At 37.6% G+C, this 14,820-nt stretch overlaps 1 protein-coding gene across 1 annotated transcript in view; it reads left to right on the top strand.

Annotated features, from left to right (window-relative positions):
* The window catches only part of SOS1 (SOS Ras/Rac guanine nucleotide exchange factor 1), a 105,393-nt gene that overhangs the window by 75,518 nt on the left and 15,055 nt on the right, over positions 1–14,820 (top strand). The window contains exons 10-12 of the mRNA XM_075203705.1: positions 2,351–3,006; positions 13,476–13,557; positions 14,467–14,589. Of these exons, the coding sequence (XP_075059806.1) occupies positions 2,351–3,006; positions 13,476–13,557; positions 14,467–14,589 (861 nt within the window). The remainder of the gene's footprint in view (positions 1–2,350; positions 3,007–13,475; positions 13,558–14,466; positions 14,590–14,820) is intronic.

Raw genomic sequence — 14,820 nt, 5'->3', positions numbered from 1 at the left:
TACCTACAGATCTAGTCAAAATGCCAAAACAAACACAATAGAGCATATAGAGCACAGGATTCGGCAAATAACTTATGCAGAGTTGCTCTCAGAACTTCACTACACTTTTTTCAGCCACGATCTCCTGGAAGTGGCGGAAGCAACAGACATACAATTTGGAAGACGGATCCTCCATGATGTTATATGTAAATACTTGTATGTATGATCTCTGTTGCTGAGACTGATTTCGTTGAAACTCACCCAGGGTATTGCTTGGGTACATCCCATCAGTAAGGGCTGCCATGTAGTAGGAAGAGGAAATAAGCAAGCTATATTCACGGATAATTTATTTTCCTCAAAATACTCCATGGCAGCACTAATATTCCCTCACATGTTGTAGATGATTATGTTCTTTTTCAGAGAGAGCTTGGGAAGTTATAGAAAGACAAGCTATGGAAGGAAGAGGCACATTGCACACCTTTCGGGGTGTCAATCTTTACCTGTCTCTACTAAGCTGATTAAGGGATAACCCATCAATAAGGGCTGTCATGGAATATTTCAATGAAAATAAATAATCTGTGAATTTAATCTACTTATTCTTTTCTTTTGCATACATCTGGTAGATATTTTTCTTAGCAGTTGTTCTACAAATCATTATCTTCTTTTCAAAATATCTTTGGAGGTTGCATAATATAGCTGCCAGTTAGACAGACACAGGCTCATAGCTCTCAGGATGTCATATGAAGACAGTGAGAGAAAAGAGGAGGAGTGTTTTTATAGTGCACAGTTCATAGAGTTCAGAAGGGCGTTGCAAAGCCCCTCTGCTCACTGCGCCAATGTGCCATGTGACTGGTTGTCATGATCACATGACAATGTGCAGAATTGATAACAACCTGAAGAAACAAACTAATGCAAAATGGTAATTGCCAATATTTTTTTAAATCCTGCTAGTGATTTGTGTTTAAAAAAAAATATATACCTCATTTTTTAATGGAATTGCTGCTTTAATAATCTTTTTAAATGCAGTCATATGTGAAATACTGGAACAATAGTATATACAATAGTATGTGTATATTTCATCCTGTTACTATCTTATCTTTTAAATGCTAATGGCTCATACAAATATTACTGTTGTAATATTGTTTATTTATATCTTGCTATGCTCTACTAATGAACTTCTGGTTAGTTCCATTCACGCCTGTGAACAGGACATAATTTTTTTTTCCCTGTATAGAGCAAAATATGAAATTTCTCCTTCTTTTTTTTCTTATGTCACTCAGATGAGCCCTTAACTGACCAAGGCTGCGCCGTCCCAATAGTCAACATCTTTACTAACCTTTCTTTTTCCTTAATAGCTTTAAATCATTGAGGTTTCCTACAGTTTAAAATAACAAAACATAAAGCTTGAAAGCAATTGAAGTCACTTATTTTGCTATACTTTTTCTTGGTTAGTGTAAACAATAGAGAATACAACAAAGTAGGAGTGCCAAAGTGCTTTCTTTTGTTTTTAAAGGAAGTGACATTAAAGACAGGCGATTGTTTTTGTCTGAAAACCTTTCATATGTAGCAGTCACTGCAAGCTGCAACTCAGGCCATTTTCAGACAGCTTTCAAAGCTTCAAAAGTGGACTGTTCTCAGGTTCGGTAAATGTGCCACCAAAGTGTAGATTTAGAGCGTTTTTTATTAAGCTGCTGTATTATTAGATTTGGGAGTTATTTTATTGTATGTTATATAGAAAGTATTATTTTAATTGAGGTTTTGTGTTGAATAATTTGATGTCCAAATGTGTGTTGCTCATTCCTTACTAATTTTGTGCTGCTTTTATGAAGTCTCTGTTGCTTGTATAGGCAGCAATCTCCTATGTATGTTGCTTCTAATTATCAGGAAAATATCTGCTGTAATGAGTTTTTAAGACCATATTGTCATTTTTACTTACTCTAATACTAGTTGTTTTATGTTGTAATATTTAATACTTTATTTAATATATATATATATATATATATATATATATATATATATATATATATATATATATATATATATATATATTCTATATCCTTATTTTAAGAGACAAGCAAAAAATGGCGTGGTTAGTTATATGTAATTGTGTTAGCAAATGTAAGTCTTAAAAGTTTAGCAAAATCAGAATTAGGTTTTTCTGATTTTGACCTTATTTTGTAACATTATACATTTAGATGGGCCTCATGGAATGACAAAAATGTCTAATTTAACTCACAAGACATAGATGAGGTTTTTTTTTGGGGGGGGGGGGGGGGGCTTCCTTTCAAACTGGCATTGCACTGTTGTGTCACTTGATTTATCGCAGTGATGTAGATCCGTTCTGATGGAGTCTTTCTGTTTCATTCCACAGTGAGTCTGCATGTCGTTTTTATAATCACCAAATGAAGGGAAAACAGTTAGCCATTAAGAAAATGAATGAGATTCAGAAAAACATTGACGGGTGGGAGGGAAAGGACATTGGACAATGCTGCAATGAATTCATCATGGAGGGGGCCCTAACACGAGTAGGGGCCAAGCATGAGAGACATATATTCCTCTTTGATGGCTTGATGATCTGCTGTAAGTCAAATCATGGACAACCTAGGCTACCAGGTGCCAGTAATGCAGAATATCGTTTGAAGGAAAAGTTCTTTATGCGAAAGGTCCAAATCAACGACAAGGATGACACTAATGAATATAGACATGCTTTTGAGATTATCTTAAAGGATGAGAACAGTGTTATTTTTGCTGCTAAATCAGCAGAAGAAAAAAACAACTGGATGGCTGCCTTAATATCCCTGCAGTACCGAAGTACATTAGAGCGAATGTTAGATGGGACTATTTTACAAGAGGAGAAAGAAGAACAGTTGAGGCTCCCGAGCCCCAAACTGTACAGGTTTGCAGAGCCGGACTCAGAGGAGAATATTCTATTTGAGGAAAATGTACAACCAAAATCTGGTATCCCCATCATCAAGGCTGGGACTGTAGTGAAACTCATCGAAAGACTAACTTTTCACATGTATGCAGGTATGGTATCTCTGCCTCTTCTCTATCAATAAACCTACAATAAAGTCACAATTAAAATACATTCTGCATTTGTCATTTACCTAATTTAAACTTTAGTATGAAACTGACAATGAGGTGTTTTGGGCTTGTAAAAAAGCAAGTATTTTTTTAATCATTTGTTTTTATATTCTTGTTTAAAATTCACAGCCTTTATAAATGGAATGATAAAGGCATCTATAATCATAAAGTTTCCTTTGCAATGTGATAATGTTACCTTGAGCTATTGAATTACCATTGCCAGCATCAAATAACGAAGGTTTGGAACACTGAAAGCATATTGTAAATTTTTCTTGTATAGGTTTATTAATAAGTGCATATCCTGTATGTCTTGTCTCAAATCTCTACTGATGTCCTTGGGCAGCCATTTAATGGAGAGATATACTTTCCCAGTCTAGTACTTCATAGTGCTGTGCTAACAATTTTGTTTTTTGTTGGCCTAGTGCAGTGTTGGCTAACCTGTGGCACTCCAGGTGTTGTGAAACTACAAGTCCCAGCATAACCTTCCAGCAATAAGCTGCTATATATTGGCGAAGCATGCTGGGACTTGTAGTTTCCCAACACCTGGAGTGTCACAGGTTAGCCAACACTGGCCTAGTGCTTCCATTAGTTCATCGGAGGCAGGCAGAGTGGAGATGCTCACTTTCTTAATTCCCCCAGGTTGTTGTGATCATACACTGCAGTTTAACCTGTGAAAGCACTGGGGTCAGGCAGATGCAGCAAGGGCCATTAACAAGTTCACACTGGCTGGACCAGGGTGATGCTTTCTATTGGCAATGCAAGGAAATATATTTTGTAATTATTTCTTTAAATATCAGCAGGTAAACATGTTGTCTGGTGGCTGTTAAAAAGTTAATCCTGCTTCTTAAATCTATTTCATTTAGTATACCCTCCAACAAATAGGAGAAATAATAGGGATAATTCGTCCATATGACAGCTGTCCAGGGGGATTGTCACATAGGATACATGCACAAGAAAGTCATTTGTATGTATGTGTGTGCTGATGTATGCAAGTGTTGTATGGAGCTGCAGGGATCTCTGCTCCAGATAAAGCTTTAAAATATACTTTTGTTGTTTTTTTTATGTTTTGTTTTTCCCCCAGTTCAAACAAATTTAGACATTTATATATAAAAAAAAAAGTAATGTACTTAAGATAACGTAGAATAACCTTGAGTCTGCCAGTCTTCTATCTTTTTTTTTTCCCATACAGGAAAGGACCTCTGAAAGTAACCATCCTTAAAACATTGCTGAAACTGTGTTTTGGTAACCTATAGTTTTAGGAATTTTAAATGAATCGCTTGTTACCACAGAGACGCTTTCAGCACTGTATCCTTGTGGGTGTATATGAAGTGACGTTTTTAGGTCTGCATGCTTGTCTTTATCCAATAAATAGGCTTTGCGCAGTTACCAGAATTCATTTTCTAAGGGTACTACTGTAAAATGGGCATTAGTCCGGGCCCCATGTGGATTATAATAACTCTTTTTGAGTTAAGCTGTGGATCAGTGGCTGTTCCCAGTAATGGAGAGCTACCTGTAGTTTTTAGCCTTAGTGTATAATATTAATTTGCATATTACCATATTTGGTATTTTTTCTTTCAAGAACTAGATTCCTGTAGATTAGTTACATCCAAAAAGAAGAGGCACATAAATATGTTCTAACTATGTACTCCTGAAAGTGATACTAGAAAAACAAAACATTCAGACGGTGTAAGCCTTGGGGGGCTGATAGCCTAACAGCCCTGCTGTAGATTACTGCTTTCCAATGGGTGGACCAAATCTTATTTAAAAAGTGATGCCATATTGGTAGAGGTTATGGACAATCAGGTGTACTATGTCACATTTTATGTATTACTGGATAGAATAAGGGCTTGATGACCTCCTATTTGTCTTTCTCAGTGGCAGGGGGCTTTCATGATGTTCAATAAATTACAATAATTATTTTTTTGAATTGCTCTCTAGAGTGAGGTTTCATCTTTTTCATTTAAATGCAGTAGGATTGTGTATTAAAAAGTTAGTGGATTTTCTGGCCTTTTTCTATTGATTTAAAAATAAGTTTATGGCTCACACCCAAGATAAACATGGGAGTCTCAAAGTTTGCAGTAAAAGTTGACTTCTTGGCACTGTGCAAGAAGTGACGATAAAGGAAGGAGGGGGTTATTCTCTCCAAGTTTTAAACAAAGATCTGCTGTGGTTACTTTATTATTAGAATCCAAGTAATGTTCTTGTCTTAATGAGTAAGGTCTGCAGCTTCAGTAAAAGGAAGTGACCTGTCTGTTATCTTGTCCTTCTTAATTAATTGCGCTCCAAGGTAATGCCATTTGGGTCCTGACTCTCTCCTACCAAGTATTGTTTTCAAAGTCTGAGTAGATCTATTTCTGGTTCCTTTTTTGTTTGCAAAAATAGCATTTGTGCGTCAGCGTGAAGTCTGTTTCCTTTCTTAAGGAGTTCAAGGAAGATTGTTTAGAGCTAATTGTAGGTCACTGTATTCTTTTAAAATCTAGAAATTGCCTTATTTAAGGTGCAACAAATTTTAAACTTGACAAATCTCGCATACATTATGTGTTTACTCTACGTAAAAAAAGGAAGATATACATTTATTATGTTGATTTTCTTACAAATGGCCATAATTTGAGTCCTGCAATCCTGCTTAGCTGGTATATTGGACCAAAGAGTAAATGCTTTGCATACACTTTAACAGGAACACTACTAAGAAAGAAATGCTTAAATGATGCATCTTCTAATTGAAGTTTTCCACTACATTCTTTAATTACATGAAATACAAATAAAACAATTCAGACAGCTTCTATCACAACGTCATTGTTTTGTTTCTCTTACTGTCGTCCATTTCTTTCATCATCCCTATATATGTGTAGGAAGGAGACTGAATGACGGTTGTAAAGGCGACCGACATCTCATGAACAGCAGGATTGGGTGGCATATTTAATAAAACCAAGGAAGGATGGAATACATGATCTAATAGACAATAGGGGCCATTATGTACCCGATATATATGATCATTAAAATTTGTGATGTAAATGCAATGTTTGTTGAAATCTTCTTAAAATTCCTGTGCAAGACAGGATAGCTGTGATATAGGAAGTCGGTGTGAGCATGACTCTGTCTGATAGCTGACATTTGGGATTTGCATATAGCGCACAAAGATATTCTACATAGTACAGCTGGCATGAACACATGGTAAAACTGCCTTTATGTCAGAAATGACAGGTCTTCTTTCACGGGACCAGATGTTGCCTGAACATACAAGTATTTTTGACGCATCATAAATTCTATGGGGGGCAGTGAGTCAGGATTTTTGCAGTGACGCAGCCGCAGAGCAGGTGTGATTTCAACTGCTTTAGAAGTATGATCGCACATCTCTAATAATAAGTTCAGATATAATCTTAAAGTGCACCTGTCACATTCTCACAAGTATATAGCAAATGGATATCTGAACAGAAAACTTATATTTTGCATACTCTTTGTGCCACAGCTCAATATATTCCCCTAAATTCACTTTGTCTGCATGAAGTTAGCCATCTTCTAGGCAGTAACATATTCATGATCGTTTGAACATGTTTTTTCAGAAGCATGGCCAATGTGTTCCTGTGATATTATCAAACTGCAGGAATTCTCACATATTGTTGTATAGAGTAATCACCTCAGTATTTTCAGAGCTCTGTGAAGCCACACTAACAGCTAATTTAGATAATGCCTAAAACATTATAGCAGAGAGCACAAGACCGATATGGAGGGGGGCACAGTTTTATAGTCCCCCCCCCCACCCCCCTCAAGATTGTTTTCATAATGAAATGCCATTAGGCATTTACTAGTTTTCAAAAATATTAATACAGACTTGTGGTAATGTCACCTGCTATTCACGGTTCTTATAATTATTATTATTAAAATTCATAGTGCCGTCTTCTATGTGTGTGACAATATTTATAGTAATACTTTAAAGATCCATATATATGTTGTCATATAGACCTCTATCACTTTTGAACTCCAGTGTTAAGACACTGACACCTGACCTGAGTCCTGCCACCTCTTCTGTTTTGGCATCCATAGTGCATTAACACCAAACCTACTTCAATACTGAAGAGGTCCACATCAATTATTAGTAGACTCTATTTTATAAACTTGCAAGAATGCAATGAGAATATAGATTATAGGGCAGTGTTGGCATTAGATGCTATCAAAGCTTTTAACTCTGTAGCCCCCATTTCCTTCTCTCCCTGTTCCTTTTTCCCTTCCCGACCCTTTGTGTTCTGCTTTAGCCCTGTAAAGTTATAATGTTTGAGTCAAGGTCAGAACTGTTATTTGCAGATACATTGTTCTTATTTAATGTTCTGCCATTGCCTGTCTTTTGTTATTGGTTTTCTGGCATTTTTATGATTTTGATTTATGATTTTGGGCACATCATTAGCCAGGCGTGCCCAGTCCCCGGACCCTGCTAGCTTCTGAGCCATTTTCAATTTTTCATTCTTACAATAAACTGGATCTTATCAGTATTGATGCAGTTTGACCCACTTCCATCTCTGCTGGAGGGTGTGGCTCAATAATGTGTTTTTGCCAGTCAATTTAAATAATTGTGTGTCCAGGTGTCAGCCTTCCTACTAGACCAGTGTTTCCCAAACCCAGTCCTCAGGGACCCCTAGCAGTGCATGTTTTCCATATCTCTTTGCTTGAGCACAAGTATATTCATTACTGACTGACACATTTTGAAAGATCCACAGGTGGTATAATTATTTCACCTGTGACCTGAAAACCTGCATTGTTAGCGGTCCCCGAGGACTGGGTTTGGGAAACACTGTACTAGACTTTTTAAAGTTGAATTGAAACCCTACAATGGAATATGTATTTAATATGTTTGCTTGGATTTCCCTCATACAGTCCAAAAACAGATTGGGTAGGTTAATGTTGGTGTGTGTTTTGTGTGGTAGGGAATTCAGACTGTAAGCTACACTGGGGCAAGGACTGATGTGAATGATTAAGCTCTATAAAAAGTGCTCCTTAATATGTTGGCACTTTATAAATATTAATACTAATGCCTAAAGTATTGTATATAGACTACAGTGTAGTGATCTGTTATTTGCAAAATTGAATTTCTTCTATTCCTCCTTGGTATGGATGGGTAAACAGGCCTTCTTAATAAGATTCATATCATTGCAAAGGTCAAAAGGGCGAGATGGCTTAGTTGTTCCTAACAAGTTTATATACCATCTGGTCAGTCAGCTCCAGCATTTGAAATACTAGATCCCAATAGGAAGTGGGATGCAAGCTCATATTGTTGAGTATAGGTTACTTAATTGAAGAAGGAAGTGAGCACCTACAAATGTATCGCACCCTGCCATCTGTATGATAGGGAAATTATGGGCCAAATAAAGGCAGGTAACGAGAGGGTTGGAATTAGCCAATTGTTCCCTGCTCTGGGGTAACTATTCATTACCACAGATGGGTAAACCTGAAAAAATTGGTAAGTAAAAGTAAATGGGAGTCTATGGAATTCAACATGTGTTTAAAGACCATTGTGGGGTTATTTCAATATCTTCAAGCAGAATTGAACTGGGCTAGCACTTTTGCCAATATTTTCCATTTATACATGCACTCAGCAGTGAGTTGCTATGTTCACCCTTAATTATAACTGAGCGCCTCATATTAACTCCATTGGAAAATAGCATCTTTCAAGGGGGACTTATACTGTGTCCATCATCATCATCATCATTTATATAGCGACACTAATTCCGCAGCACTGTACAGAGAACTCATTCACATCAACCCCTGCCCATTGGAGCTTACAGTCTAAATTCCCTAACACATAGACAGACAGAGAGAGACTAGGGTCAATTTTGATAAGTCAATTAACCTACCAGTATGTTTTTGGAGTGTGGGGAAAAAACTGGAGCACCCGGAGGAAACCCACGCAAACACGGGGAGAACATACAAACTCCTCACAGATAAGGCCATGGTCGGGAATTGAACTCATGACCCCAGTGCTGTGAGGCAGAAGTGCTAACCACTAGGCCACTGTGCTGCCCACCTATTTTATGAGGGACCAGAGGGGAGGCCAAGCTACCATCAAGGCATAAATGGAAGAGAGGTATTGACTGGATAACTGTTGAGCAGTGAGCTTTCCTAAAACTGCACATAAACTAACACAAATTCATATTCTTATATGCTTATAAGACTTCACAAGGCAAGAAACTGCCCTGTTGCCCTAAATGAACCTTCTGTGCAGGTGCTTTTTTACATGGTATATGGGGGTGCATAAAATTCTTTCAGACAGTCCTGAGTAAGATTTGCATAAAATTTAACGTCAGAGTTAACTTTAACCCTCCATCCTGGGCTGAATCAATGATATAAAGGGGAATAAACTTACTATAATAGCTGTGTGAGTTGTTGCTAGACGATGTGTCACTACGTGGATAGCTGCATATATACTCCGTTCAGTATATCTTACAGCAGTGTCTGAGATTAGTAGACTTGAGAAGTTTGTATATGAAACATCCTAGTTGGTTGTATTGTACTAAATATCTTAGACCTATTACTAAACACCAATAAATCAGTTGCTGTAATAGGTTAGTTATTGGCAAGCTTTCAAGTGAGGATACTGGCAGGTGTCTTTAGTCAGGGGCTTGGGAACAGTGTGCATGCTGCTGTAATTCTGTATTGATGACACTGTACTACATAAGTGTGTCAAATTATCATTGTATATGACATTGGAATGTACACTACCTCAGGGAAGGGATAGGATGTAAGTGAAATCCCCCCCTTTATTGAAAAGAGATGAAGCAGATTACAAAGAAATTCAGTGTCATGTACTTTTTAGTTTTTAAAACGACTTACCTGTGACACTCCAGGTATTGTGAAACTAAAAGTCCCAGCATGCTTTGCCAATATATAGCAGCTTATTGCTGGAAGGGTATGCTGGGACTTGTAGTTTCACAACACCTGGAGTGTCACAGGTTAGCCAACACTGGTCTATACAAACCAATCTCATTCAAACTGTTACTTGGATTAAAGAACTGCAGGTTTGCTCATTATAAAAGAGCCACTAATAACATTCGCAGTTATACAGTTGGGAGTTTAAAGAGCGTGTCATTGACGTAGAAGTTTTACATTTTGACGGTTTCCTTTTCATGCACATCTGACTTCCTGACGTAACCAGTGCCTAAAATGACTGATAATGGTGGACAACAGTTTACAATGCACATACTTGCCTACTTTTGAAAAAGCATTTCAGATATATATGAAGCAGGCACCTCTCACACTTCCACTCCCCCTCCCCCAACTGTTCTCACTACCATTGTCTTTCCCTCTCACTCACCCACAAACCCCTTTCTCTGTTCCCTGTTTTTCTCCCTGTCTCCCCCCACTCTTTCTCTTACCTCATCTCTCTCTCCTCTCACTGTCTTTCAGCCCATCTTCCCCATTAGTCTCTTTCTCCCCTCCCGTCACCCCCTCACTCTCTCGCCCTATATCTCCTCTTCCCCATTGACACACTATAACGTCAGAGTGTTTGGAATGCCGGGACGTCGCATCACGGTGACTTCTCTGCTGTCCAGCAGCTTAAGAAGCAGTGCATATTTTAGTTTATAACCATTATATATTACCAACTACTGTAAAAAATAAAAAGTCTCTTGATCAGCATGCCGATTCATGTGTACACACTATATACGTTGTATGCTATTTACCTTCAGATCTGTGCTCTTCATCTGTCATAACCATCGGCTGAAAAGATTGACTGTAAACTCTATGGAAATCCAGATCGGGAATGTATACACTGCAGGATTGGAACGATTACGTTCCATCAATGACTGAGATTTAGTCCGGTTTAAAAATCAAATTAAATGATATCTGTTTTGGTACGATAATCGTTCATCATTACAGTGTACACACTGATGTAATATCGGGACGAACACTCGTTTATCGGGTGTTTGGCACAGTAATCAGCTGAAACACTGTAGTGTATACCCAGCCTTAGCCTAAATTCCCGAGAATCCAGGAGGTATGGCAATATTCTGGGAGTCTCCCGGACATTCCCAGAGAGTAGGCAGCTATGCCCCCAGTGTTTCCTCATAACTGGTCAGTGAGATTGTCCTGCACACAGAATAGAAAAGTGTGATTCCGCAATATTTCTCTGCTGCCGACTGAATATTCTTTTTATTAAGTTTAGGGAATATTCTGTATACAGTGTGGATTTAGACCTGAATTTTGCTGTTTCTTTCTGTGTACAGGACAATTTCACTTGTCAGTTATCATGAGAAAACAATGGGTCATAGTTGCCTACTCTCCTGGGGGCTTGGGAGACTCCCAGAATATTCGAAGATGGTTATTTAAATACTTTAAATTGTAACTTTACCCCCAAATCATTATTAGTTACGGTTTGCTACTGCTTACTGGCATAACACCTGATATTTGAATGAGTGCTTGGATGCATTTGTTGAAATCTCAGAAAATACTGTTGCTGCCATTTAACATACATGTTTTGAATAACTGATCTCCCTTAGCATCATTGGTAAGCATAGTAAGATAAGGCACCGTTTGCATGATTATAGATGTTGCCAAGGAATGGCAGTTATTCACAGCATATATGTCAGATGACAGCAACAGTGTGTTTCTGAGGTTTCAACAAGCAATTTCAGTCAAACGTCCCTTAGTTATACCAGTGGTTTGTAGTAGCCAGAATGGTTTCAATTTGTTAGAATTTTTACGTATGTTGTATTAACAACACAATTTGACTTTTCATACAGCATTGACCGGTATTGTCAAAGTAGTTGACCTTTTAAAATAAAATCAGTTATGTTTTCATTTCCCCTCTCCCCCCAACAAATACACACACACACAAATACACACACACACACACACACACACACACACACACACACGTGTGGACAGACTGAAAATACCTAAGAATACACTGACAATGACATGGCACAAAATTAGCTACTTTTCAAAGCAAAGATCTGCTTGGTAATGATACTGTTCCTTTAATTAAAAACCATAAGAATGGGCTCATTACTTAACTGTTCTGTCAGAAAAAACAACCTGTAAAGATTTATTTGTGACTTCAGTTATCTTTCTCCGACTGTTCTTATATTTAGTCATTTTTGCTATGTTTTTGCTATCTTCTGTCTTCGATTCTCTGTAATTTATTTCATTGTGAGCTTCTTTAAGCCATCAATCACTTATTTTTAGATTCCGATCCAACTAACTTATCCATTCATTGAGGGTGCGCTGAGAGGTGGAAGCTAGAGGCCCATCGGTTGGTCAGTGTCCTTGAGGATAGTTGCTGTACTTCCCAACACATCTCCCTAGTTCTCCTTGTTCTCCATGAAACATTAGTGTTTGTTTATTATAACCCCCAGTTCCTCAAAGATTATGAATACATTTCTACTTATCACTTATACATTGTACTTTATATAGAAAAGCATACGTCTGAAAACAGACCTGCAGTTTTTAATATGAATGATGCAAGATGCTGTTTTTTTTCTCTAGTTAAACTGATTAGAGGCAACGTAAAAGAGGTGGAGGGAAAGCATAGTGCCCTCCCTCCGCCATTGGGTATGTCAAGTGATCGCCTCTACACTATGCAGAGACGTGATGCAGAAGTTGGCTGCCCCCGCTCTGATAAGATTGGGAGCAGCTGGCTGGGGGGCCGCAAGTAAAGGCTCAACGGGCCACCGGTTACCCACTGCTGAGTTAAACAGTGACAAGCCTTTTCTTTTGTCAGATGAGAATTTCGTACAATTAAGTTGTGTACTCCTTGTTTTCAGCTAGTCTTGTGACCTGGGTTCTTAATGCTTTGCTTTAAATTAAGAAATAAAAGAACAGGAAAAAATTTTTTATGTTTCTTGACTCTAAAGCGGGGGGGAATTCAATTCCCCCAGCATAGCGCTGCACTAAGTGTATTACCGTTAATACAGCAATTTTAACATGGATTTCTGCTCAGGGAGCCGCAAGCAAAAAGCCGGCGTTGAAATGACCATATTAACGGTAATTATGCGCACTATTACAGTAATATCGGTAATAGTGCACAGACCACCCTATGGCGGTAAAATGTGTGTACAGTTCAGTCTTTGGGAAATTACGGCTCGCTTTCTGAAATAAAATATAAGTTACAATGTACCAACATAGGGCCTATTATACAGCGTTACCAAAATCCTACATAGATCTTTTTCCAAATGTACATATGTATGATAACACTGACCTTTTATGTGTGGTGTCCTGGTTGACAAGTGTAGCTATAAACTGCAACTCCGTGCTCACTGGCCATGTGCATAAATGTATCCATAAATACATGCTCACAGATCTATTAAAATTTACTGGATGGTTGTGGCTCATTTTGCTAGTTTTTAGAAAACTTTTTTGTCTAACATATTTGCTCCAGTTGTGTAATCTTCAACACCTAATATGTAGTTGCAATTATTTTCTAGACCCCAACTTTGTGCGAACATTTCTTACAACATATAGATCTTTCTGCAAACCACAGGAGCTTCTGAGCCTTCTCATAGAAAGGTACGTGACACATACTATTAAAATACCGAATTGGTTGACACTAGAGGCTTCCAAAAGCCTCGTTTTTCTTGCAAATTGTCGGGTTTGGGTATAGAAAACTATCATTTTTTCCATGTGGCAAATGACACCAACCCTTATTGCTGACAGAATTCAATATCACATTATACTATGGCAAAATTAAATGTATGTCCATAAGCAGAAAGTGAGAAAATGTTCTAATACCAAAGAGATCACTTACGAAGCGCAAAACCTCCGCTGAGCAGTACAAATGCACTTTGGTCCCTCCATGTGCTTCGATTTTTGTAGTTACGCCTTGATATCCCTTCCAGGGGCCTCTGTCCAAAAATAAATGGATTTTGTTGTGTGTTTTGTAATGACCTTTATTTAGCATTATAGGGCCAGATTCAATTTACCGCATTGTTCTATAGAAAAATAGGGGAAAGCACTATTACCGTTACTACGGTGCACATTATTACCGTTAGTGCTGATTTTTGCTCACAGCCCTGTGAGTAAAAAGCCACACTAAAATTACTGTATTAACTAATATTTGGAATCTGCTCCATAGTTTTGCCCCATTTTTTTCTCTCCATTCTTTGAAAAGTCTCATACATTTCACAAAAAGTATATTCATTTATTTTGTAAAATTGTAACAAGTAGGGTAAACAGTAATGTGTTTATGGGAGTTCCCTACAATAGTCAATGTAGACAATGAAAGAAAATTAATTAAGAATGTTGCTGGGTGACATTAATGCCACACTTCAATAATTTGACTCTAAATTTATGATTAACTTTATGTTTTCGCTGCATTTGCCTGTTAAAAGGTCACTGACCCAAGATAAAGACTTTTATAGAAACGTTAAGGTCCTTACTTCTCACTGGAAGTATAATTTTGCTGTGGTTTTATACTAGGTTTGAGATTCCAGAGCCTGAGCCAAGTGAAGCAGACAGAATCGCCATGGAAAACGGTGACCAACCCCTCAGTGGAGAGCTAAAAAGATTTAGGAAAGAATATGTACAACCCGTCCAGTTACGGTAAGATTTAGGCATTTTGGTTTTATTCAATGTAATCGCCAAATTAACCTGAACGTTTTTCACATTTAGATTTATTTATTTTTCTTCTTTACAAACAATATTTTTTTTATTGTACCTCACTTTATAGCTGTATTTTGGTATAAATGGAATGAATACTTATAAAATATTGACATTTTTAACAGTTGGCAATACACCCTAAATTTACTTAACCAAATATTAGTTATGTAGGAT

The sequence above is a fragment of the Mixophyes fleayi genome, chromosome 3 (assembly GCF_038048845.1).
Source record: "Mixophyes fleayi isolate aMixFle1 chromosome 3, aMixFle1.hap1, whole genome shotgun sequence".
Classification (NCBI taxonomy): Eukaryota; Metazoa; Chordata; class Amphibia; order Anura; family Limnodynastidae; genus Mixophyes; species Mixophyes fleayi.
The sequence above is the reverse complement of the archived record's forward strand: the minus strand, read 5'-3'. Positions and strand labels throughout refer to the sequence as shown.